Below are 25,423 nucleotides of genomic sequence, written 5' to 3' on the forward strand. Positions count from 1 at the left end.
TTCAGTTGAAATCCTGGACCCAATGATGACTCAGTACCTGGCCTCCCTCATTAAAGAAGACCCTGTTACCTTCCCATGGGTGTCCTTCCTGCATGCTCAATATATCAGGTTCAAATTTGCAACTGGCAGTTTTAGAGGTGCCACATCTTTATAACCATGTCTGGGCAGCACGGTGGCACAGTGGTTAGCACTGCTGCCTCACAGTGCCAGAGACCCAGGTTCAATTCCCCCCTCAGGCAACTGTCTGTGTGGAGTTTGCACATTCTCCCCGTGTCTGCGTGGGTTTCCTCCGGGTGCTCCAGTTTCCTCCCACAGTCCAAAGATGTGCAGGTTAGGTGAATTGGCCATGCTAAATTGCCTGTAGTGGTAAGAGAATGGGTCTGGGTGGGTTGCTCTTCAGCGGGGCGGTGTGGACTTGTTGGGCTGAAGGGCCTGCTTCCACACTGTAAGTAGCCTAATCTTGGGGGAGGGGTGCTGCAGTCATTTCATTTCTAGCTCATTTGCATCTCATGGGCTGTTGGGTTGTTCAATACACTTGCAGCTTTCCGCTGTTTCCAGCTGCATCAACGATGTCTCTCTCACTCACCACTTCCTCCGATGCAAAAACCCACTGTCAACACATTGACAGGTCAAATGATCTAATTCTCAACCCCAGAAAGGATGTGAATGCAGGCTGGGTCAGGTTTGGGGGTCAACCTGAACTTTCAAAACTGAGACCAATCAATTTATTTTTGTTGGCGACATTGTGCAAAAGCCTGAGTGAGGCTTTGGCTAGCTGATATCTGGCTGAAAGATAGAATCGGTGAGAGTAGGAGGAACCTATTTGTAATCCTGTCCCTTCTTATGTTGCAAACCTGGGTATGTTATTCAACTGCAGCCTGTCACCACTTCCACCCCATAACAGGACTCAGTTGGCTGTGCTCGGATCCCAGGCAGTGGGAATTCTGGAATGGAAGACTCCATCCTTCTCCAGTGTCCAGTCATCTGGTGGAACCTGCAGAATGTACTGATAACCATCAGGCTGACCATAGCTATTTTAATGTACAGATCTATACCCAGCTGTAACACATAGAGCTGATTGGTTTCAAACCAGGAATTTTTTTAATCAACATCACAAACTAACCACTTGAGGGAGTTCACATCCGTCACAGAGCATCTATGTGTCAACAGATTAACCTAGTCCCTCCGAAGCTCTGCACTCATAACCAAATTCCTTTCATTTATTGTCAAATTATTGCTTGATTGGCACCACACCCTCAAACATAGTCCCTTCGCCAGCGATGTTCAGTAACAGCAGTGTGTACCATCTCCAAAGTACGCTTCAGAAACCCACCAAACCTCCTCAGACAGCACTTTCCAAACCCATAACCACTTCCATATAGAAGGACAAGGGCAGTAGATACATGGAACAGCATCAGTTCCAGCTTCAAGCCACTCAGCATCCTCCCTTGGAAATATATCACCGTCCCTTCACTGTCACTGAATGAAATCCTGGAAGTCCCTCCCTTAGGGGTATTGTGGGTCAACCTACACACATAGACCACATCGGTTCAACAAGCCTCCATCTTTGACAAGGGCAACTAGTGACAGACAATATATACTCGTCCAGCCAGTGACACCTGTATCCGTCAGAGAATAAAATAATGAGAGCATTGAGTTTCTTTCCTGGTGAGCCTTTCTCATTTTTGGCTCTTTATTTGCTCCATCCAGATTTGACTTGGTCAGGATCTAGAATTCAGAGGAAGTCCAGACTCATCCAAACCACTTCTTTGGTCGGTTGAGTCCTCTCTTCACACTGTACAGCTGAGTTACTGAGGCAAAGCAGTGACCAACAGGCTTCCAGATTCCATCAATTCTCCCCTTCAGCTAGGGGCTACAAAGCAAGTCAGAAGCTGTTGAGCCCCTTAAGGACAGGGGGAACTTTTCTATCTTCACTGTTTTGGGATTGTGGGATTGGCTGCCAATCTTCAATCACCCTTGAGCTGTGTGGCTTGCTGGACCATTGCAGAAGCCAGTTCATAGTCAACACTTAATCTGTAGTCAGGCCAGACTGGGTAAGAAGGGCAGATTTCCCTTCCCAAAGGATATCAGTGAATTAGTGAAGAGTGACTCGTTCATCAGCACAGGGAAAGGCCTGTTCACATATTGAGTGCAGCAGATCAGAATTTGAAAAAGAAGATGCTATTGATCAAATATTAATGGAAGCAAAGTTGATCAAGATAATGGATGGTATCAACCATGGGAGTGTGGGTGAGTGCCCACTATCAGTATGTCTCACCGATCAGCACTGCCTCAACAGGGGTCTGGCCTGTGGAAATTGTACAGTTGTGGGCAAGGTATTTGTTTAACACTGAGGGGTCTTGCCATTCCCCTCTTCCAAAGCTGCTCCCACCCCTGACTCTTTAACCTCTGCCCCAGTTCCCTCTGTGAAATGTATTTGTTTTTATTCAGTTCTAGTTCTGGTAGTTTGTACAGACACGTTGAGGCAGAGCTGAAACCAAACACCAGACCACACCTGCCTGGCAGTGCCGCAGGCTCTGGGTTGTTTGTTTTACAGCGTGGTGCCTTTGCTAGCTGTCATGACAGGTAAAGTAACAAAGGTCAAGAGGGAGAATTAATGAAGCTCCCTCCCCGCCAACCACCTCCTACAAATACACAACTGAGGTCAGCCCAGATAAGAGGACTGCCTTCTCTAGTGGGATGAATTTCAGGAGCTTTTACCACATGGCTTCTTGCCCAAAGGGCCACCAAGCCCCGGTTCGCATCAACCCCCTACCCACCCCCCATTGTCCCCGGCCTTCAGTGATTTACTCCGACCTTTGACCTCCATTCTCCCATCAACCCTTGGCCCCTATCTATCCCCCACTGGCACATACATTACACCATCTTTATATCCCAGTTAGCAACAGATTTGTGGTTACCCCCATTGATCAATTCCAGTCAAATAGCCTTTTTCCTATCGGTCCAATAGTTCAAGAAGATCTATTGAAAACGTTCAAAGAAAATAAATAAAGCACATCTTTTGTCAAATGTCTGTCCTTTTTAAATTTTTCTCCAGAGTTGCTTGCAGCAGTGTCACAGATTAGCAAGATGGTGCAGGACGACACACTGAGCTTTTTAACTTGGTTCCAATCTCCTGCCTTTTCCCTGGTATATTGTTCCTTTTCCCTGGTATATTGTTCCTTTTTAAATAATTATCCAATGCCTCAAGTTAACCTGTCTCCAACACACTCCACACCCTAATTACTCGCAGCGTGAACATTCTCTCCCAGATGGCATTATGGGTAAACCTACAGCAGGTGGACTGCAGCAGTTCAAGGCAGCAGCTCAGCCCCACCTTCCCAAGGGGTAACTAGGGACAGGCAATAAATGCTAGGCCCAGCCAGCAACTCCCACATCTCACAAATGAATTTTTAAAAATATTTTTTGTCACCTTGCACTTGCTTGTTTTGCAAAGCATTTTAAAGCGATGCCCTGTGGTTCTCAATTATTTACAAGTGGGAACAGTTTCTCCCTTTATACTCTCTGATAAATTTTAGTTTATCAGACAGCAGCATGACCCAGTAGGATTGGCAACTCCAGACCACAACAAATGGCTGCAAATATAAAAGATAACAAATATTTACACTTGCACAATAAACATACATGCTGTGATCTTTGGAATTGTACAATGTAACCAAACAGATTCAGAGCTGGAAAGTGAAGGGCAGGGTGGGGAACAGAAGATTGTGTTTTACTGGAATCGGGCAAAGTGGATTTGGACTGTGTGTCTCATCCTCTCCCAACCTCCATCACCCGCCTTCCTCACATAATTAAGTTATTTTGGTCCCTTGGCAGCCCCCTCAACCCCTGACTTTACTCCTGAATTTCTCCACTTGAGAGAAACACTTCCTGAACTTTGGCATCCTGGCATACATTTACGGAGATTGAGGGCACGAGTGAGAGGTGTGGGTGAGGAGGAGGAGTGAGCAGAGTTGGGAGGAGATGGGGAGGTGATGGCGGGAGACTAGAGAGGAGAGGTAGAACTGGAGGGAGTTAGCAGTGACTGCTACTAATCCTCCTGGCATTTCCAGGAATTGGAGATTAATCACAAGGATGACGCTGAGCAACCCAAGAGAAACTTTACTGGGCCTTTAAACACAATGTTCTAATTTTTTAATACATTTGTTTATTAGCTATTAAAAGGTTGAAGGTGGGAAAAAATTTAGTGCAGAAGGTGACGTGGTGAAATCTCTGGGAATACGTTCAACGAAAGTTATTAATCCTTCCTGGAATCTGCTTGTGAGACACAGACAGTGATACAAAACAGGATTAAGTAGTGTGCACGCAGTGTACCTAGAGGGAGAGAGAGAGAGACAGAGAGAGAAAAATGTGATTTTACTTTACAAAGTCCCTGCTATAGGAATTGTTGAAAGAGATACACTGGGGAGGGATAACAATGGTAGACCTGAAATAGGAGAGAGGGAAACCTGTTTGGGAAGGACAGCAGAAAGGAATAACCATTTTTAAAGTGGAAGGAAAGACAAAAAGAGAGACATTAGGTGAGTAATGGAGAGAGGAAAACAGTCAGGGAGAGGGTCAGAGAGTGAGAGACAAACAGAGCAACAACAGAAGGGAGAGTGACACAACAGCAAAAATGCAGAGACAGACAGAGGAAAAGAGCATACTTTTGGGCTGAACATTCCCTGCATGTTGGAGATGATGCGTACGTGCTGGCATTGGACTGGGGTGGACAAAGTTAAAAATCACACAATATCAGGTTATAGTCTGACAGGTTTATTTGAATGTACAAGCTTTTGGAGCACTGCTCATTCGTCAGGTAGCTAGTGGGGCAGGCTTTATACGTAAAAGATCAAAGTGTCTTACAGCTGATACGATGTATTAGTCAAACCTAGATGGCTGTTAAGTCTTGAATCACTTAGAAAGGGGAAGCAGATTTCAATGATTAATATGTAAACCCCAGAATTTGTTTGAAGTCACAGCCCTGAAATAATTTAAGGTTTTATCAGTGGATTAAAAAAGATGACCTTACAAAAGGTAAAATGTCACATTGACTGACTGCCCACAGGTTGTGTGCTTTTTGAGCAAAACAGAATATATCTGCAAATACAACAATGAGTTGGGAGGATTGGCAATAGAGTCCAATATCTCCTGGACGCCATGCCCAATAGGCAACCTCATGGCATTGCCAATCAAAGGACTCAAGTGGCCAATTCAGGGCCACTTCTTGTCTCTGTGGGCATTTGCCTACATCAGGAAAGCACTACCACCCCATGGCGAAACAATGAGGAAATTCATAGGCAGGACAGTAGAGAGGAGATGACCTCTGTGGCCCACAGAGGACTCTTTGTCAGTGATGACTACCTAAACAGGCTGCTTGTGCACCACAGCTTCCAGCCTCCCAGTCACCAGTGCTTGCCTACCTAGCCCTAGATATCTACATGGCTGTTAGGATGCAGTTATTGGGATACTCTGGTTCAGCCCCAGCAAGGCCACTGTTAGCAAGAACACTGCCAAACTCTCCAACTGATTCAGTAGATGGGGCACAAACCTCACCTGGAAAATGGCACGTTAATTAGTCACCGATAACAAAATGATACCCATTGCCTGCCAGAGGGATGTCAACTCACTGTAACTCCTGGTGGCAGAAGTAAATCATTGGCAGAGAAATTCAGTCCAAAGCATATTAAAGAGAGAGAGGGAGGGAACACATTGATAGTAAGTGATATTGAGATTCAACAAAGAAAGAATTGCTTTAGGGAAGTGAAAGTATCACAGATGGACTGTGTAGGATAAAAGTGGAGGAAGTGAGATCCTACTGATGTGCAGATAGAGGGAAAGCCATGAGCAACAATGAACGCACCCAAATTAGATGCAATAAAATCCCAAACCAAAAGCACGAAGAAAAATTGGTGGTTTTCCAAAGGCTGTGTTTGACTGTGTTTCTTGCATAAGTTCATTCACACATTAATTTCAGTTCCCAAATTATGTTGATTCATAGAGATTTTTGGCATTATATGAGGCTATCCTTATTTTAAATATAAAGTTAATGGTACAAGCTGTTTGCTGACAGTGTACTGTGAACTGTCCCACAATTCAGAGATTGCTTCAGTCAGTCAGGCAAGCTGTGTCACGAATACTTGATGTTCAGCTAACAGTGGAATGCAGCAATCCAGCCAGGCCAACACAACTCCCCAGGTTCACAAACGAAGTCCACCCGATCCACAAACTAATGGTCTTGTATTCAACAACTGCAGCAGTATACTGCAACTCAACATCAATCAAATTAACCTGTTTACCCCTTTGCAACCAGTTCTTAAGCAACTTCCCAAATTGGTTACAACACAAAGCCATTTACCACAGCATCACGACAAACCTCTCCGTTTACTCGTCATCGTAAAGCACTTGCAAATTTATTCATACAGAAATAGAGACAAGAAAAACTCATTTGGCCGCTCAAGCCGGACGCTATATTTGTTTATTTATGTTCATCTCCTTCAATTCAGATCTTTTACTCAACATCACTTTAATCTTGAAATGTTAAATTGTGTTGCCCACACCCTCCAAAACAAGATTTTGGGGGAGGATATTGCACTATCCTTTCTATGAAGAACAACTTCCTGACACCATCCCACCTCATCCAATCTCAAATCTTAAGGTAATGACATGTCTTTGTTTCGAATTATCCAACCCATTCACTTAATCATCTTGAAAAACCTGAATTGAGCCACACTTCAATGTTTTATAAAAGAGGGAAGATAAATCTAATCTCCTTTAATCCTATCTGCAGTTAATTCCTATCTATACACCACACCTCTGTACTAGATCCAGAATTCCCATTATCCTTATTTCCAACATTGGACATAAACAAGCCACCAGCTATCCCAGAGGCGTAATTAATCCCCCTTCAGAAATCTGACTCCCAAAGTCTTCTGGCATCTGGTTTAAATAATATCTGCTGCACTGGGGTTTCAGGTTGGGGGTTCCTGGCTTGTTTCTCCCTCTCCTCAACACTCTATCCATGGAGGTCCTGCTGGAGTGGCCATCATCGTCAATCCAGGAGGGCTGCAAACTCCTCAACTCCCTTCCCTTGGGTTCAACCTCCCTTAACCACTACCTCCCCCCATCACCAGGAGGCTTGCCCACCCCTCAATGTACACTCTCCCCACTTGAGGGCAGCACCCCATCCTCAACTACCTCTCCTTACCCCCAGGAGGGTTGTCTCTCCTAAACCCCCCTCTTCCACCCTCTCTAACCCCTCCCCAACCTCAAAACCCCCCTACCCACTCTTCAACCCTAACACCCTCTCGTCACCCCCAACCCTTTGTACCCCTTCCTCATCTCTCACCCCTTCCCCATTGCCTCTCTACCCCCACCCTGATCTCCTCTCCTCCCCCGACTCCCTCTCCCAACTCAGTCTCCTCCCCCCACTCCCTCTCCTTCACCCACTTCGCCCCCTCCCTTCCCTGCCTCTCCATCTGCTCACCCCTCTCCCCCACACCCTCCCCACTCCGGTTTATTGTTGGGGGGGTGGGGGGGTTGCTGTGTTGTTGAGATGCCGCTGTTCCCGGGGTGGGGCAGGCGCTCAGAAAGGAGCCGGAGCCGGGAAACCGAGAGCTGGGAGTAGGCAGCCAGGTGAGAGTGACGGGTCCGGGAGTGTCCCGGGGCTGCGGTGTCTCGGTGTCCCGGGGCTGCGGTGTCTCGGTGTCTCGGGGTCTCGGGGCTGCGGTGTCTCGGTGTCTCGGGGCTGCGGTGTCCCGGTGTCCCGGGGCTGCGGTGTCCCGGTGTCCCGGGGCTGCGGTGTCCCGGTGTCCCGGGGCTGCGGTGTCTCGGTGTCCCGGTGTCTCGGTGTCCCGGGGCTGCGGTGTCCCGGTGTCTCGGGGCTGCGGTGTCCCGGTGTCTCGGGGCTGCGGTGTCTCGGTGTCTCGGGGCTGCGGTGTCTCGGTGTCCCGGTAACGCCGCTGTGTCTGTGTTCCAGGGCGGAGCGGAGCGGCGGGGGAATGAGTGAACTCACATCGGCTTTCCGCAGGAGCTTCAGGCGGCTGACCTGGCATGGACAGAGCAGGAGCAGGAGCAGGAGCCTCGGGGCAAGGGCATCCCAGTGCACCGAGAGAGGTCAGCAATAACCGGGGGAGGGGGTGAGGGGGAAAGGGGGAGAGGGTGAGGGGGAAAGGGGGAGAGGGTGAGGGGGAAAGGGGGAGAGAGTGAGGGGGAGAGAGTGAGGGGGGGAGGGGGAGAGAGTGAGGGGGGGAGGGGGAGAGAGTGAGGGGGGGAGGGGGAGAGAGTGAGGGGGAGGGAGAGGGGGAGTCGGTGAGGGAGAGGGGGAGAGACACTGAGGGGGAGGAGGGAGTGGGGGGGGGTGAGGGAGCGGGGGGGAAGGCTCGGGGGGGGTGAGGGAGCGGGGGGGAAGGCTCGGGGGGGGTGAGGGAGCGGGGGGGAAGGCACTGAGGGGGTGAGGGAGCGGGGGGGAAGGCACTGAGGGGGTGAGGGAGCGGGGGGGAAGGCTCGGGGGGGGGTGAGGGAGCGGGGGGGGGGTGAGGGAGCGGGGGGGGGTGAGGGAGCGGGGGGGAAGGCTCGGGGGGGGTGAGGGAGCGGGGGGGAAGGCACTGAGGGGGTGAGGGAGCGGGGGGGAAGGCACTGAGGGGGTGAGGGAGTGGGGGGGAAGGCACTGAGGGAGTGGGGGGGAAGGCACTGAGGGGGTGAGGGAGTGGGGGGGAAGGCACTGAGGGGGTGAGGATGGGGGGGAGTCACTGAGGGCGTGGGGGGGAAGGCACTGAGGGGGTGAGGGAGTGGGGGGGAGTCACTGAGGGAGTGGGGGGGATGCACTGAGGGGGTGAGGGAGTGGGGGGGAAGGCACTGAGGGGGTGAGGGAGTGGGGGGGAGTCACTGAGGGGGTGAGGATGGGGGGGAGTCACTGAGGGGGTGAGGATGGGGGGGAGTCACTGAGGGAGTGGGGGGGAGACACTGAGGGGGTGAGGGAGTGGGGGGGAGACACTGAGGGGGTGAGGGAGTGGGGGGGAAGGCACTGAGGGGGTGAGGGAGTGGGGGGGAGTCACTGAGGGCGTGAGGATGGGGGGGAGTCACTGAGGGAGTGGGGGGGAGACACTGAGGGGGTGAGGGAGTGGGGGGAGGCACTGAGGGGGTGAGGGAGTGGGGGGAGGCACTGAGGGAGTTGGGGGGAGTCACTGAGGGGGTGAGGATGGGGGGAGTCACTGAGGGGGTGAGGGAGAGGGGGGTGGCACTGAGGGGGTGAGGGTGGGGGGTGGCACTAAGGGGTGAGGGTGGGGGGAGGGCACCGGGGGGGTGGGGGGAGGGCACTGAGGGTGTGAGGGAGAGGGGAGGCACTGATGGACTGAGGGGGAGAGGGTGAGGGAGGGGGAGGCACTGAGGGGGTGAGGGAGGGGGGAGGGAGTGAGGGAGAGGGGGAGGGCACTGAGGGAGGGGACTGACAGGGTGAGGGCACTGAGGGAGGGGGGTTAGGCACTGAGAGGGGAGAGGGGGAGGCATTGAGGGGGTGTGGGACCGAGGGGGGGGGAGACACTGAGGGGGTGAGGGACCCGAGGGGGGAGGCTGTGAGGGAGAGGAGGGAGGCACTGAAGGGGTGCGGGACTGATTGGGGAGGCACTGAGGGGGTGAGGGAGGGGGGAGGCACTGAGGGAAGAAGGGGAAATGTGACGTGGGAGAGGGGCTGATAGTGAGGGACTGAGGGATGAAGGATTGAGGGGAGAGTGGACAAGGGGAAAGGGACTGAGGGGAAAGAGACTAACAGTGAGGGATGACTAGATAGAGACTGAATGGCGGTGGGAGTAGGATGTAGTGGTTTGAAGCCAGTGTAGTTGAGTTGCCAGTCCACTGCTGTAATGTATGGAGTGGGATTGTAAATCTAAGAGGTGCTGGGAATGGTGTATGAGTTGGTGTGTTGATAGATCTGGAGGGTAGATTGTGAGATCAATCACTGAGATTGAACCACATTCCATGAATGAGTTAATGTTCTGTTGAGCTGGATTGGGTGCTATGTGATTTTAATGCTCACCCTCAGAAGTGATCCAGGAGTCTGGCAGGAGTGGGATAGTGGGTTGGGAAGGCTCAGTTTGGAGCATTAGGGCAGGAAAGATCAAGGACAGTCTCCCTGCTTGGGGGCTAACTGAGGCCCCTAAGGGTCTTATCGAGTTGGGAAGTGGGGGGGGGAGGGGGGGGAGAATCGCCTCATGCAGAAAACACCAGCAAAGTCCTGACAGGTATGCTTGCAGTGAGGCGGGGGGGGGGGGTGGTGGGTGGAGGGGTGGGGTGGGGTGGAAATGTTGAATACTCCTACTTGGGTACTCTGTCCCAAATAGAGGGGGTACACCACTGACAAAGGCTGTACCCTTCCCTTGGAAGATAACCCCTGACCTTGAGTCCACCCTGTCATCAGGAGCACCAGCCTGACACAGCCACACTGGAGTGTCTGAGGTGGCACACTCCCCTGTGGAGCCACCAGACGAGAGCTGGTCGGGGTTTACTCCCAGCAGACGAGAGCTGGTCGGGGTTTACTCCCAGCAGACGAGAGCTGGTCGGGGTTTACTCCCAGCAGACGAGAGCTGGTCGGGGTTTACTCCCAGCAGACGAGAGCTGGCCGGGGATTACTCCCAAGGGAGTGCAGGATACAAGCCAGGTTTCCAGCAGCTCTCCAGCCACTGCCACAGCTGTTAAATCCCACCCTTCCAGCACAGATTGAGATTGTTCAGCCCCTCTAGTTTATGCTGGCTCTCTGTACAACAACTCAGTTATTTCTGTTTCTCTGCTCTCTTTAGTGGTCCTGCAAGTTTATTTTCCTTGGGGTATTCATCCGGTTTTAATTATGAAATTATTAGTTATCTCTGCTCACACCCTTCTCATTATCAGCAATTTTTAAGTCATTGTCACTTTGTATGTGAAAGAGGTTCTTGCTCATATCCCCCCACCCCCTCTCCACAGCATCTCTAACCCAAATATTTGAATCTGTCTGCTATTTCTTGTACCATCAGCTAATGGGATGTCTTTAGTTTGGTCTGCTTCATTTAACTTTGTCAGAATTTTGAAATTAAGAGTCATGAAACAAGAATTAATGTTTAAGTCCAAAGACTCTTCTTTGGAACTTCAGTTTAAGGATAAGGTTAATTTAGAAATGATCCCACCCCTTTCACCCAGACCAAAATTAACTTGTACTTTAAAAAGAATCAATTTGACAAAAAGAGTGAGTTTATTAATTACTGAACACAAGAAGAATTACTAAATACAACACGCCAACACTCTGATCAGAATTAAGAGTCATAGAGATGTACAGCACGGAAACAGAACCCTTCGGTCCAACCTGTCCACGCCGACCAGATATCCCAACCCAATCTAGACCCACCTACCAGCACCCGGCCCATATCCCTCCAAACCCTTCCTATTCATATACCCATCCAAATAGCGCTTGAATGTTGCAATTGTACCAGCATCTACCACATCCTCTGGCAGCTCATTCCATACATGTACCACCCTCTGTGTGAAAAAGTTGCCCCTGAGGTCTCTTTTATATCTTTCCCCACTCACCCTAAACCTATGCCCTCTAGTTCTGGACCCCCTGACCCCAGGGAAAAGACTTTGCCTATTTATCCTATCCATGCCCCTCATGATTTTGTAAACCTCTATAAGGTCACCCCTCAGCCTCCGACGCTCCAAGGAAAACAGCCCCAGCCTGTTCAACCTCTCCCTGTAGCTCAAATCCTCCAACCCTGGCAACATCCTTGTAAATCTTTTCTGAACCCTTTCAGGTTTCACAGCATCTTTCCGATAGGAAGGAGACCAGAATTGCACGCAATATTCCAACAGTGGCCTAACCAATGTCCTGTACAGCCGCAAGATGACCTCCCAACTTCTGTACTCAATACTCTGACCAATAAAGGAAAGCATACTAAACGCCTTCTTCACTATCCTATTTACCTGCGACTCCACTTTCAAGGAGCTATGAACCTGCACTCCAAGGTCTCTTTGTTCAGCAACACTCCCTAGGACCGTACCATTAAGTGTATAAGCCCTGCTAGGATTTGCTTTCCCAAAATGCAGCACCTCGCATTTATCTGAATTAAACTCCATCTGCCACTTCTCAGCCCATTGGCCCATCTGATCCCGATCCTGTTGTAATCTGAGGTAACCCTCTTCGCTGTCCACTACACCTCCAATTTTGGTGTAATCTGCAAACTTACTGTAAATGACAAAAAGTAGAGGGCCCAGCTCCGATCCTTGTGGCACTCCACTGGTCACAGGCCTCCAGTCTGGAAAAACAACCCTCCACCACCCTCTGTCTTCTACCTTTGAGCCAGTTCTGTATCCAAATGGCTAGTTCTCCCTGTTTTCCATGAGATGAGTCCAAAGGGATAAAGTTATTAAAAACAGATAAATTGATCATTCTCTGCATTGCTTATGAAGAGGGAACAGTTGAAAATAGTGATTGTTGTGGTGGACATTCCTGGTGGAATTGATGTTGGTAGTTGAACAGTTGATTCTGAGATTCTTGGTTTTGTTGGCTGACTGAGATTCCTTTGTCCTAATTTTTCAGTTGGTTTGCAGCTCTGAGTGATAGACAGTCTTCCTTCGCTTGCAACAGTGAGGTAATTAGGGGATTGTTCTTGGACTGTGATGGTACATTTGGGAGCGTTCAGTCCCACTAGTCCATTTCAATTCAGTTGATACTGATTTCTTTAAACCTTTGGTGTTGTGTATTTTTCAAAGGGCAAAATATAAACACGTCTTCAGTTTGAGACATAATCCACAGGGAAACGGGCTTGCTGTTAAGCAGAGACTTGTCCACCCCTCATTATCTTTGTAGTCACATGAGATCATAGTCCAGCCTGAAGTGTCTCTGACGTTTTTAAGTGTAACATCCCATCATCAGCCCCACACAAAATATTTGTTAGACACACAGTTCCTGTCTCTGTCGCAGTCCTCTTTAAACAGAAAACATTTTTGGAATTAAGGGCTTAAAACAGCTGTAGTATTTTGGGATTCAGACCCAGCATCATTCCAAGATAAGGGATAGAGAGCAAAGCTGTCCCATTTAGCTGATGCAACAAGGACAACAGGGCACAGACATTAAGAGCTTTGACTAAGAGGTGCTAGGGTAGTGTGAGGGAGCATTGTTTACACCGACAGAGTGATCATGACCTAGAACCCATTACCCATGAGGGGGATGGGATTGAAGATAATCAATGATTTCAAAAAAAGATTGGATGTGGATTTGAGGGAAATAAACTCTCAGGTTTATGAAGTTAGAGCCAGCAATGGAACAGACAGGATTACTCTACAGAGAGAGGGTCTGGAAACATCCAGTAGCTTCCTCCTGTGCCTAGATAACTCTGTCAGGTTCCACCTGAAAGCTAGCAGCTCTCACAGCCCCCCAGCCTACACTGCAATATCACATGTATTGAAAGCATGGCATTAGCCCATGACCTGCTGGTTGAGAAGAGAGTGTACGACCCATGGGGTACCGCTGACATCAGGGTGAGTTGAAAAGTGGAGCCCTCGGCTACCTCACACTGTATAGTGTGGGTATCTAAGGAATGCAGGGATCCTGTGGAACTGTACAGGGATCCTCACTCCTACAGCCTGAGTGTGTGACGATCCTCCCTCCCATAGTCTGAGAATGTAGAGACCCTCACTCCCACAGTCTGTGTTGGGACCTTCGCTTGCACAGTCTGAGCTGTAGAGGGCCCCTCACTCTTGGGGACCCTCATTCCCACGGCCCAAGTGGTGCTGTTAGATTCTGAGCTGCACATGTTGACAACAAGCTGAGAAGTTGGAAAGTCCCAGTGATTCCACAACTTGCAATCCCGGCACTGGGAACCTCCTTATTTATGGATGATGCCAGAATGTGGAAACGTTGCTATAGCAATCTGTTCGTTTCCAGGCATGTGACGTCATTATTCCATGGCAATGTTTTTGACCCTCATTTATTAGCTGTTCGTAGTCTGCGCATATATCTAAATATAGCCAAGGAACTGTGCCTCTCAGCTGCTGCTGACCTATTGAGGATCTGTTAAAGTAAGGAGAATCTATTCTCACTGGCAGGACAGTCAGTAACCAGGGGAACGCAAATTTCTGATAAGCTGCAAAAGTTTTTCTCCTGCAGCAAGTTGAACTGATTGGGATGTGCTGTCTTAAAGGCTGCTAATAGCAGCTAACAAAACACAGAGCTCAAGTCTTTCATCACTTCAGGAAATTTGAAAATGTTGTTCAATCTTTTTGAAATGCAGTCCCTGTTGTAATGGAGTAAACCCAGCACTAATCTGTCCAAAGCCATCTCCCACAAACACTGATGTAATAATGATCAGATCATCTATTTAATTATTTGGATTGAGGGATAAATATTCACTACGAAACTAGAGATAACTATTTTGAACAGTGCCTGAGAATCTTTTACATCGACTTGAGAGGGCAGATGGAGCCTCAGTCTCGTATCTTATCCAAAAAACACCACCTCTGTCAGTGCAGCACTCCTGTAGTATTGCACCGGTGTCATAGCCAGAATATGGGCTTTGGTCTTCTAAATTGAATCCATAACTTTCTTATTCAGAGATGAGTGCAACATTGAACAATGGCAGACTCTATCAGTTTCAATTATGTAGCCTTCCACAAATTCCAGCATCTGTAGTTAATTTGCTCCACAGTAGACTCTTAGAGTCCTACAGCACGGGGACAGACCCTTTGGTCCAAACTAGTCCTTGCCAACCAAAATGCCCATCCACGCTAACCCAGTTTCCCTGCCCATATCGTTCTAATCCTTTCCTATCCTTGTATTTGTCCAAATGCCTTTTAAATGTTGTTAATGTACCTGCATCAACCACTTCTGCTGGCAGCTCATTCCATATGTGTATCACCCTCTGTGTAAAAATGTTGCCCCTCAGGTTCCCTTTTATTTTTTGCCCTCTCACCTTAAACTGATGGCCTCTCATCCTCGATTCCCCAACTCTGGGGAAACATTCACCCTATCCATGCCTCTCGTGATCTTATACACCTCTAATACGTCCCCCCTCAGTATCCTACGCTTTAAAGAAAAATGTCCTAGTTTGTCCAACCTCTCCCTATAGCTCAGACCATTGAGTTCAAGCAACATCCTTGTAAATTTCTTCTGCACTCTTTCCAGTTTAGTAACATTCTTCCTATAACAAAGTGACCAAAACTGAACACAATATCCCAAGTATGGCCTCACTAACGTCCTATACAACTGCAGCATAACTTCCCACCTTCTATACTCAATGCCCTGACTGATGAAGGCCAGTGTGCCAACAGCCTACCTGTGACTCCACTTTCTGAGAACCGTGCACCTGAGCTCCAAGGTCTCTCTGTTCCACGACACTCCTTAAGGCCCTACGTTCACCATGAAACCCTTACCTTGGTTTGACTTGCAAAATGTAAGACGTCGCACTTATCCATTTGCCATTTCTAGGCTCAGTTCCCCAGCTGATCAAGGTGCTGCTACAGTTTCTGAGAACCTTCCTCACTGTCTACGATACCGCCTATTTTAGTGTCATCTGCAAACTTACTAATCATGCCTTGTACATTCTCATCCAAATCATTGATGTAGATGACAAACAGCAATGGGCTCAGCTCCAATTCCTAAGGTACACCACTAGTCAAGGCCTCCAGTCTGACAAGCATCCTTCCACTATTACCCTCTGCTTTCTACCATTCAGCTAATAGTGTATCCAATGTGCCACCTAACCTTCCACAGCAGCCTACCATGTAATGCAGCCTTATTGATGAACACCCTGTCCTGTACCCAACACATTTACTGTCTCTGTTATATATTTATAGCAGCATCAATGTATACTATCCATGTAATGTGCTGCAGCACCTGACCAAGGCTGCTTTAGCAGTGTCTTTTTAAAGCAATTGACTCTACCACCTTGAAAATCATGGGCAGCAGACAGTGGGAGGATATGGAAACAAAATCTAGAAAGCTGAATGGTTAGTGGATTTCAAAAAGGAAAATCTTACTTGACCAACTTTTGACTTTTTTTGAGAAGGTAGCACAGAGAATGGGAACATGGGGATATAGTAAGTGTGTAACCTGGGTTTGTGAAAGGTGTTCGAGACCACTGAACAAAGTTGAGAGGGTATGGAGTCAGGGAGAGGTGCCAGAATGGATTGCTAGCTGGGTCCTGGACAGTAAGCAGAGACTGGAAATAAAGGCTGTCGGTTCAGGGTGATAGTGAGTGGGAGGGGAGGTGCCACACATCGGACAGCAATGGTCCCAGCAATCACAGTCTATGTTCACGACGAGACACTGGAATCAAGCCACAACTTCTAAGTTGGAGGATAATGCCAAATTCGGGTGGAGGGGCTGAGATGGGAGTGAGATACATGTTAATAAACTTGCAGATGGGCTAAAATGAAGCAAGTTAGGTTTGGCGCAGATAAACGTGAGGCAGTGAAAAGGAAGGGGTGATGTTACTGGAAAGCTCAGGGTGGAGTCAGAGAATAGGATTGTCGAAGCTCTCCAGTGCACAAAGAGTACAATTGCAAAGTAGTTAGACCAAACCTGTATTAAAACCCAATGAGAGTCGTATGCACACGACTCCTGTGTGTATCATGGAAAGGATCTGGGAATATTGAAGAGCAGGTTTTTCAGGATGATGCAAGAACTGTGAGGAAGTGGTTGGCAGGCATGCCTCACCTCTCTCGAAAATCAAGGCAAGTGATTAACCTTTCAGGTCTTTGAAGTCATGAAGTGTATTATTTGAGTGAATTGGAAGAGAATGCTTCATCTTTGGGAAAGAAAAGAACTAAAGGCCACTGGTATAACATAGTCACCAAAAATGCACAGGGAACGTGGACCCAAGATTATTTCACTGATATTCGTTAGGAATGGAAATCTGCTGTCTTGAACTGGTCTCCTTACATGTGACTCCTGACCCATGACGATGTGCTTAACCCTTAAGTACTCTCTAAAATGCTCTAATAAGCCATTCAGTTACAATGCCTACAGAAAGGAGCAAAGCCAGAGGCACAATCTGTCATCGATCTCAGCACCAGAAATGACAATTACAAGGTTGGAATTTGGAGGCTTGTGCCAAGATTGGGAGAGCTACCTCACCAGCTGGTCGAGCAACAGCCTCACATCGTGATACTCGTGGAATCGTTTGATTTGATTTATTACTGTTATGTGTACTGAGGTACAGTGAAAAGTTTTGTTTTGCATGCAGTATAGGCAGATGATACTATACAAAGTGCATTAGGGTAATAGAACAGAATGAGGAATACAGAGTGAGGTCAACATTAAATTTAAAGTTTGAGAGGTCCATTCAGAAGTCCATTATTAGCGAGAAAGAAGCTGTTCTTGAATCTGTTGGTACGTTTCTTTAAGCTTTTGTATCTTCTGCCCAACAGAAGGCATTGCAAGAGAGTATAACCGGGGGGAGGGGGAGGGGGAGGGGTGTTTGATGATGCTGGCTGCCTTCCTGAGGCAGTGAGAGGAATAGATGCAATTAATGGATGGAAGGTTGGCTTGCTCCATAGACTGGGCTGTGTTCACAACTCTCTAGTTTTCCCATGGTCCTGGGCAAAGCAGTTGCCGTACCAAACTGTGATGCATCTGGATAGGATGCTTTCTGTGGTGCATCTATAAAAGTTGGTAAGAGTCTTTTCAGACATGCTGAGTTTCCTTAGCCTCCTGAGGAAGTAGAGACATTGTTGTGCCTTCTTGACCATTGCATCAACTTCACCATCTCTAGCTCTGTCCTGCCCCACCAGCAGGGCAGACAGGTGGGACAGTGGTCTACAGATGAGGGGGAGTTACCTTTGGGTGTCCAGGGCACCAGATCAAGTAAATCTACTGATTACAGCCTATTTGTCCATCTTCCACACCCAGCAGATGAGTCAGTCCTGATCCATGCTGCACACCATCTGAGGAACCATTGAGGGTGTCAGGGGCACAGAATGTGTCCTGCCTTCATATTAAGAATACCACCAAGTGTGAGATAATGTGGCACTATCACCGTGCTAAATGAGACAGACATTGAATAGATCCAACAACTCAAGACTCTACAGCAGCAGCAGATTCATACTCGAACACAATCTGCAGCCATATCCCCTCCTCGACTATTACCGTCAAGCCAGAGGCTCAAATGAAAGCAGAGTGTTGGAGAAACTCAACAGTTTGGACGCATCTCTGGAGAGAAAATAGAGTTAACGTTCCAGGTCCAGTGACCCTTTATCAAAATGCAAGGTAGTTGAGGGAAGGGTGGTACTGATGATGGGGTTGTAGAGAAAGGGGAGGGGTGTGCAATAGGCCTGAACCGTACCCATTCTCCATCGCCCTCCTTCACCTCGCCAAGCTCATCCTCACTTTGAACAATTTCTCCTTTAACTCCTCCTTCACATCAGAGAGGTGACCACGAGTACCCGCATGGGTCCCGGTTCTGCCTGGCTCTTGGTGGGGTAGGCAGGACACTCCTTGTTCCAGTCCGACTCTGGTCTCCACCCACAACTCTTTCTCTGGTACATTGATGACATCATCAGTGCCGCTTCACTCTGAATTGGAAAGATTTATCAAGTTTTGTTTCCAATTTCCAGCCTGCCCTCGCCTTCACATCATCCATTTTTGACTCCTCCCTCCCTTCCCTTCCTCGACATCTCTATTTCCGTTTCTGGGGATAGGCTGGCCACTAATATCTACTTCAAACCCACCGGCTCCCACAGCTACTTTGACTATAAATCCTCACGCCCTGCTTCCTGTGAGTACTCTACTGCATTCTTCCAGTTGTTCTATCTCTGTCACATCTGTTCTGATGATGCCATCTTCCATAGTGCGGGACCTCCAAATTCCCAGAATCAACCCATCAAGTCTGTACGGCCTGAAATATACCTGGCTCCACTTTCCCATAATTAGCCCATGGCCTTGAATGTCATGACACTTCAAGTTCTCATCCAAGTACTTTGTAAACGTTGTGAGCTTTCCTGCCTAAAGTACCCTCCCAGACCCCCACTGCCCTTTGGGAGAAACGGTTTTGTTCAAATCCCCTCTAAATCTCCTGCTTCTCACTTAAAAAATCATGACCCCCTTATTATGGACCAAACAACTAAAGGGAATAGCTGTTTTCTATCTATTTTGTCCATGCCCCGCATTGTCAGTTCCCCCTCAACCTTCTCTGCTCCAAACAAGCTGAGCTTATCCAGTCTGTCTGCAAAGCTGAAATGCTCCATCCCAGGCAACATCCTGGTGGATCTTCCCGGCACCCCCTCCAGCGCAGTAATATCTTTCTAATAGTGTTGGGACCAGAACTCGACACAGTGCTCCAGCTGTGGCCTAACCAAAGTTCTGTACAGCTCCACATAACCTCCCTGTTCTTACTTATGCCTTAACTGATTAATGCAAGTGTCCCTATGTGCCTTCTTTACTACCCTATTAATCTCGCCTCCCACTTTCGGGGATCTGTTGACAAGCTGTATTCTTCTGAGCTTCCTCACGTCCTGCCATTCATTGAATACTCCATTGTCTTGTTCACTGGACTCGAAATATTGACTCTGTTTCTCTCCACAGATCCTGTCAGACTTGCTGAGTTTCTCCAAAACTTTCTGCTTTTGTCTCCAATTTCCAGCATCCATATTTGTTTGTTTTATGTATGTGTGTTCCAGGACCTGCCGTTCCTCTAGCCAAGCTGATCTAGCACAGTGACAATATTGGCATCTACCTAACAATGTGGAAAATTGTCCAGGTGTGTCCTGTACACAAAAACAGGACAAAACTAACCTGGCCAATTACTGCCCCCACAGTGCTATCAAGCAGCACTCGCTCAGCCACACCCAAGTTTCCACCAGGACCACCCAACTCCTGACCTCATCACAGCCTTGGCTCAGACATGGACAAAGGAGCTGAATTCCAGAGTTGAAGTGAGGACTGAAAAGGATTTATTAGCCCATCACATCCACACCAGTCAAAAAGCAGCCATTGAACATTGCCCTTGATATCAAGACTGCATTTGACTGAGTGTGTCATGAAGGAGCCTTAGCAAAACTAGAGTCAGTGAAAATCTGGGGAAAGCTCTCCACTGGGTGAAGTCATACCTAGAACATGGGAAGATGGTTGTGGTTGTTGGAGGTCAGTCATCTCAGCTCCAGGACATCTCTGTAGGAGTTCCTCAGAGTTTCGGCCTAACCATCTTCAGCTGCTTCATCAATGACCTTCCCTGCATCATAAGGGCAGAAGTGCGGATGTTCACTGATGATTACACAGTGTTTAGCACCATTTGCAACACCTCCGATACTGAAGCAACATATATTCAAATGCAACAAGATCTGAACAGTGTCCAGACTTGTTTCGACAAGCGGCAAGCAGCGTTTGGGCCACATAAATGCCAGGCAACAAACACCTGCATTAATACAGAATCTAACCATCATCCTGTGACATTCAATGGTGTTGCCATTGCTGAATCTTCCAGTATCAATAACACAGTAAGTTATCATTGACCAGAAACTGAACTGGACTCATTACATAAATACAGTGATCACAACAGCAGATCAGAGGCTACAAATAACTCCCCTCCTGACTCCCTTGTTCTCCATTAAGAAGACACAAGTCAGGAGTGCGATGGAATACTCCCCAGTTGCCTGGATTGGTGCAGCTCCAACAACACTCAAGAAGCTTGACACCATCCAGGACAAAGCTGCCCCATTGATTGGCACCACATCTACAAACATCCCCTCCCTCTACCACCAACAGTAGGAGCAGTGTGTACTATCTACAAGATGCTCCACAGAAATTCATGAAGGCCGTTTCTGTGCTGTACATCTCTGTGACTTCTCTGATACACGTTTAAAACCTGTATCCTCGATCATCTAGAAGGACAAGAGCAGCAGGACCTGGGAACACCATCAGCTGCAAGATTCCTTCCAAGCCATTCACCATCCTGACTTGGAAATATATCACCCTTCACAGTCGCTGGGTCAAATTCCTGGAATTCCATCCCTAAGGATGTTATGGGCCTACCAAAAGCACGCGGACTGCAGCAGTTCAAGAAAGTAGCTCACCCCCACCACCTCCAAGGGTAACTAGGAACGAGTAATAAATACTGACCCAGACAGTGACCCCCATGTCCCATGAACGAGTAAAACAAAAAACTGTGCCCAAATGAAGTTGGGTAAATATGTAACGAGGAAGTATCGGAATGCTGGGACTGGTTGAATCTCACTTGCCCTGAGGGTGCGAGCTGAATGACTTCCTTCTGTCAAGTTGTTATTTTTCTTAAACTGGCCGTTCTAAAGCGGGACTATTTGTTCAGTTTGAGAAATGGGAATGCAGCAGGAGCTCCGATGAACTTACATTCCATAGTTGGAGGACTTGGATGAAGGGAACAATGTTGTAGGGAGACTTGTCTCCGAGGAGGGAAGAGGGTGAAAATGCTGTGGAAGGACTAAGTGGGTTATGGGGTCAGGTCTGCAACATTATATAGCTTTGAGGTTCTCCAGGTGTGTGACAAGCTCATATGTGTTTGAGACAGTGTCAAACTGTGTTGCTATCTGCACAGGTGGATATATAAGATCCCACCACATTGAAGGTTGATCAGACAACATCTCCACGGTGCTGTGGATAATTTCTCTTTCACAACAACCAATCAATTGTCTGGTCATTATCACATTGCTCTGCCCTGGGTGCAGTATATACACTTTGAAGGTTCTTCATTGGCTGCAAAGGACTTTGACTAATCCTGACATCGTGCAAAAGGTGCTACACAAATGCAGCATTTGAGAGTTTGGAGTCTGGTAACGAGTGAGTGGGGTGAGGTGGCAGTCCAGCTCCTCCGCTGGACTAGGTGCTATTGTCTTAACTGGAGTAACATTTCACCCAGGGCTAGATCTGACCTTGGGGGTGGCGGTGCTGATAACACAGGGGACAAGCTGAATGACATCCTGACTTGAACATCCTGCCTCTGTTAGCAAACGTCACACCCTTAGCTCCTCGTCTGAGTTAGTGATGCTCGTGTAGCTCCTGTCGATCAATCACTGACCAAGTGTTACTCCTGCAGCTTCCACTGTATCTCTCTGGGCTCTGTTTTCACACCATACTTTCAGGTCAGCAATCATGGGTCCATATCTTCCTCCCCTCAGTAAATATGTAACCCGCCACAGATGGCACTTTCGCTCTCTCGGGTAAAACCCTGAATACCATCTGCCTTCTTGATCAAAGAGAGTCAGACAGCATGGAAACAGTCTAACCAGTCCATGCTGAACATAATCTCAAACTAAACTCGTCCCAGCTGCCTGCTCCTGGCCCATATCCCTCCAAACCTTTCCTATTCTTTTAGATGTTGTAAAAAGGACACTGGAGTTCATCTTGGTGACACGGTCAAAGTTATCGCTTAATCATTGTCACCCAGATTTTCTGGTCATTGTTGCATTGTGGGATCTTGCTGTGTCCAAATTTGCACCTCGATGTCCTACACTGCAGCAATGTCCATATATTGAAAGCAGTTCTTTGATTACAAAACACTTTGGAAAGCTCTGAGGTTATGACAGGCTCAATTCAAAAATGCAAATCCTTCAGTTTCTTTCTCAGCCTGTGTGAGTCACATGAGGTGTGAGCATTTAATCTTGCCTGCTATTTAGGGAACTCCCAGCATTGTGGAGTTGATTTTAAAAAAAAGTCTCCACCTCTGCTATAATTCCCCGAAAAGTCCCTGCAGCGAATGGCAAATCAGAAAAGAAAGTGCAAAAAGAAAATGTATGATACATCTTCCTTTGATTCAAACAGCAACGTAAATTTATATGGTCCCTTTGACACAGAATTTCCCAAGGTATGCATAGAAAGCTGCTTAAACAAATATTGACACAAGCTACAAAGGAGGAGAGGGGGGCAGTTACTGAAGGCCGGGTTCAAAAATACCTTTTTTTAATAGATATTTTTATTAGAAATTTAACATTTTTACAAGTTTACAAAAATAAACAAAACTCTCATATACAAACATTGATATACAATTAAATCAAATATACAATAGCCAAAATTTAACAAAAGAAAAAAATACCGAAAAAGAAAAAAAACAAAACTCAACTTTCTACTAATCTAACCTACAACTAACCAGAGTGTATATTTAAGTCTCTTACATGCTCGGAATGTGTTAACATCAGATGTAATAAAACCTGTATTCGTGCGGCACTCCTCTCCTAAGGGGCCCCGGACCAGCCAGGTTTGTAATCTCGATTAAATAAAAGCCCTTGTTAGGATAGCCGAAATATCTGTATTTATGTAATTCAAGAAGGGCTGCCATATTTTATCAAATAATTCGGTCTTTTGGTGCACCATATTTGTAAGGAAGTCAAGGGGAATACATTCCATAATTAATCTGTGCCAGTTTGAAAGTCCAGGGGGGCCCTCAGCCACCCAGTTCACCAAAATATTTTTCCTTGCACAAAAAGAAAGAATAGAAAATAGTCTCTTCCCGTGCACATCCAGGGAGGGAAAGTTCGAAAAGCCCAAAAGGAGAGATACAGGATCCACTTTAATTTCCGTTCCTAAAATTTCTGTCAGGGTACTTGCTACTTTAGTCCAATATCTACGGATCTTATGACAGGTCCATAGGCAATGTACAGGAGTGCCCACCTCTATTTTGCATTTGGGACACATTGGAGATGCTCCTGCCTTAAATTTTGCCAATCGAACCGGTGCTATATGGGCCCTATGAAGTATCTTCAGCTGGATAGCCTGGGTTCTGTTACAGATAGTAATTCTTCTAGTGTTTTCCCAAATATCATTCCATGTTTCTATAGAGATTTCTAGTCCCAAATCCTGATCCCATGTTTTAAGCGGATTGTCCATATCTCCCGATACTTCATCATGTAGTAAATGATAAATAGTACTGACGGAAGATACCCCCTCTGGTCGTAGGACACTACATTCTCTATCTGAGTTATAAAGACTATCTAATAACGTAGTCTTCTTCTGTAAATAGTCTCGAATTTGGAAGTATCGAAAGAGGTCTCCATTAGGTAATCCGAATTTTTGACGCAGCTGTTCAAAAGACATCAGGATCCCATCCTTAAATAGGTCCCCTAGACATGAGATACCCCTAGATCTCCAGAGTTTAAAAGTGGCATCTGTAAACCCCGGTTGGAATCCCCATGCTCCCACTATCGGCGCATAGGGGGATGTTTTATGTGAATTGCCCTCATTTTGCCGCATTATATTCCAAGCCTTAATTGTGTTTAGTATTACAGGGTTTTTACAGTGATCTGTAATGATTTTCCTCTTGTCTGAAAATAAAAGGTTAATAAGTGGGTATTTTACTTGAGAAGCCTCGATGTCCAGCCAGATTGATTGCGGGTCGGACAAGACCCAATCAGCTATGTAACTTAATAGGGAACTTCACTGAAATTTCCTAAAATCTGGGAAGTCCAATCCTCCCCTTGCCTGTGGAAGCTGTAGCTTCTTCAGCTTAATGAGGGGCCATCTATGATTTCAGATAAAGGAACCCAGCTAACCATATAATTTACGTAGAGCCGGAAGCATTCTCATAGGGTATAGGAGACGGGGCAGGACATTCATTTTAATTAGTGCTATTCTACCCAGCCAGGAAATTGGAAGGTCTCCCCATCGCTGGAGGTCCTGCCTTATCCTTTCCAGTAAATGCACAAAATTAGCCTTATACAACTGACCAAATACTGGGGCAATAAAAATACCTAAATGTAAGAAACCCTCCAGGGACCAATGAAAGGGAAAAAGGGATCCGTCCACTAAGTGGGGTGTCATAGCAAGGCCACCCATTGGCATAGCCTCCGATTTTGAAAAATTAATTTTATAGCCTGAGAATGCGCTAAATGTATTAATAACTTGGATTAGGCGAGTATGGACATCAGAGGATTACTGAGGAATAAAAGAACATCATCTGCATAAAGGGTAATTTTATGTTTACCTGTACCAATCCTCGGGGCCGTTATGTTAGGATCAGCTCGTATAGCTTCGGCTAGTGGTTCAATTATTAGCGTAAATAACAATGGCGAGAGAGGACATCCCTGACAACAGCCCCTACCCACACTGAAGCTATCCGAACCGAATCCATTGGTAACCACAACTGCTTTGGGATCACTATACAATGTTGAGACCCATTTGGTAAACACCTGTCCAACGCCAAACCTTTCCAATGTGTAAAACAAATATGACCATTCAACCCTATCAAATGCCTTTTCTGCGTCTAATGAAACTACTACTCCTGGTATCTTTCCCTGCTGACAGGCTTGAATCATATTCAAAACCCTTCTAATATTATTGGATGATCTACTGCCCTTAATAAACCCCGTCTAAAAAAATACCTTTTTAAGTACACATTCATATGTGCAATCCAGAAAGAAGAAACTTTAAGGAATGATTTGGAGATGCCAGTGTTGGACTGGGGTGTACAAAGTTCAAAAATCACACAACACCAGGTTATAG

General features: G+C 47.2%; 1 protein-coding gene across 5 annotated transcripts in view; it reads left to right on the top strand.

Annotated features, from left to right (window-relative positions):
- Positions 1-25,423, top strand: part of LOC140467247 (DENN domain-containing protein 2D-like) — an 89,196-nt gene that overhangs the window by 14,913 nt on the left and 48,860 nt on the right. For 2 of the 5 annotated variants that reach the window (XM_072563483.1, XM_072563484.1), the window contains exon 2: positions 7,979-8,115. In XM_072563483.1, coding sequence (XP_072419584.1) covers positions 7,979-8,115 — 137 coding nt within the window. Of the gene's footprint in view, positions 1-7,259; positions 7,636-7,687; positions 8,116-25,423 lie in introns of those variants that run through there. The other 3 variants (XM_072563485.1, XM_072563487.1, XM_072563486.1) reach the window with 3 other exon arrangements.

The sequence above is a fragment of the Chiloscyllium punctatum genome, chromosome 45 (genome assembly GCF_047496795.1).
Source record: "Chiloscyllium punctatum isolate Juve2018m chromosome 45, sChiPun1.3, whole genome shotgun sequence".
In the NCBI taxonomy this organism is placed as follows: domain Eukaryota; kingdom Metazoa; phylum Chordata; class Chondrichthyes; order Orectolobiformes; family Hemiscylliidae; genus Chiloscyllium; species Chiloscyllium punctatum.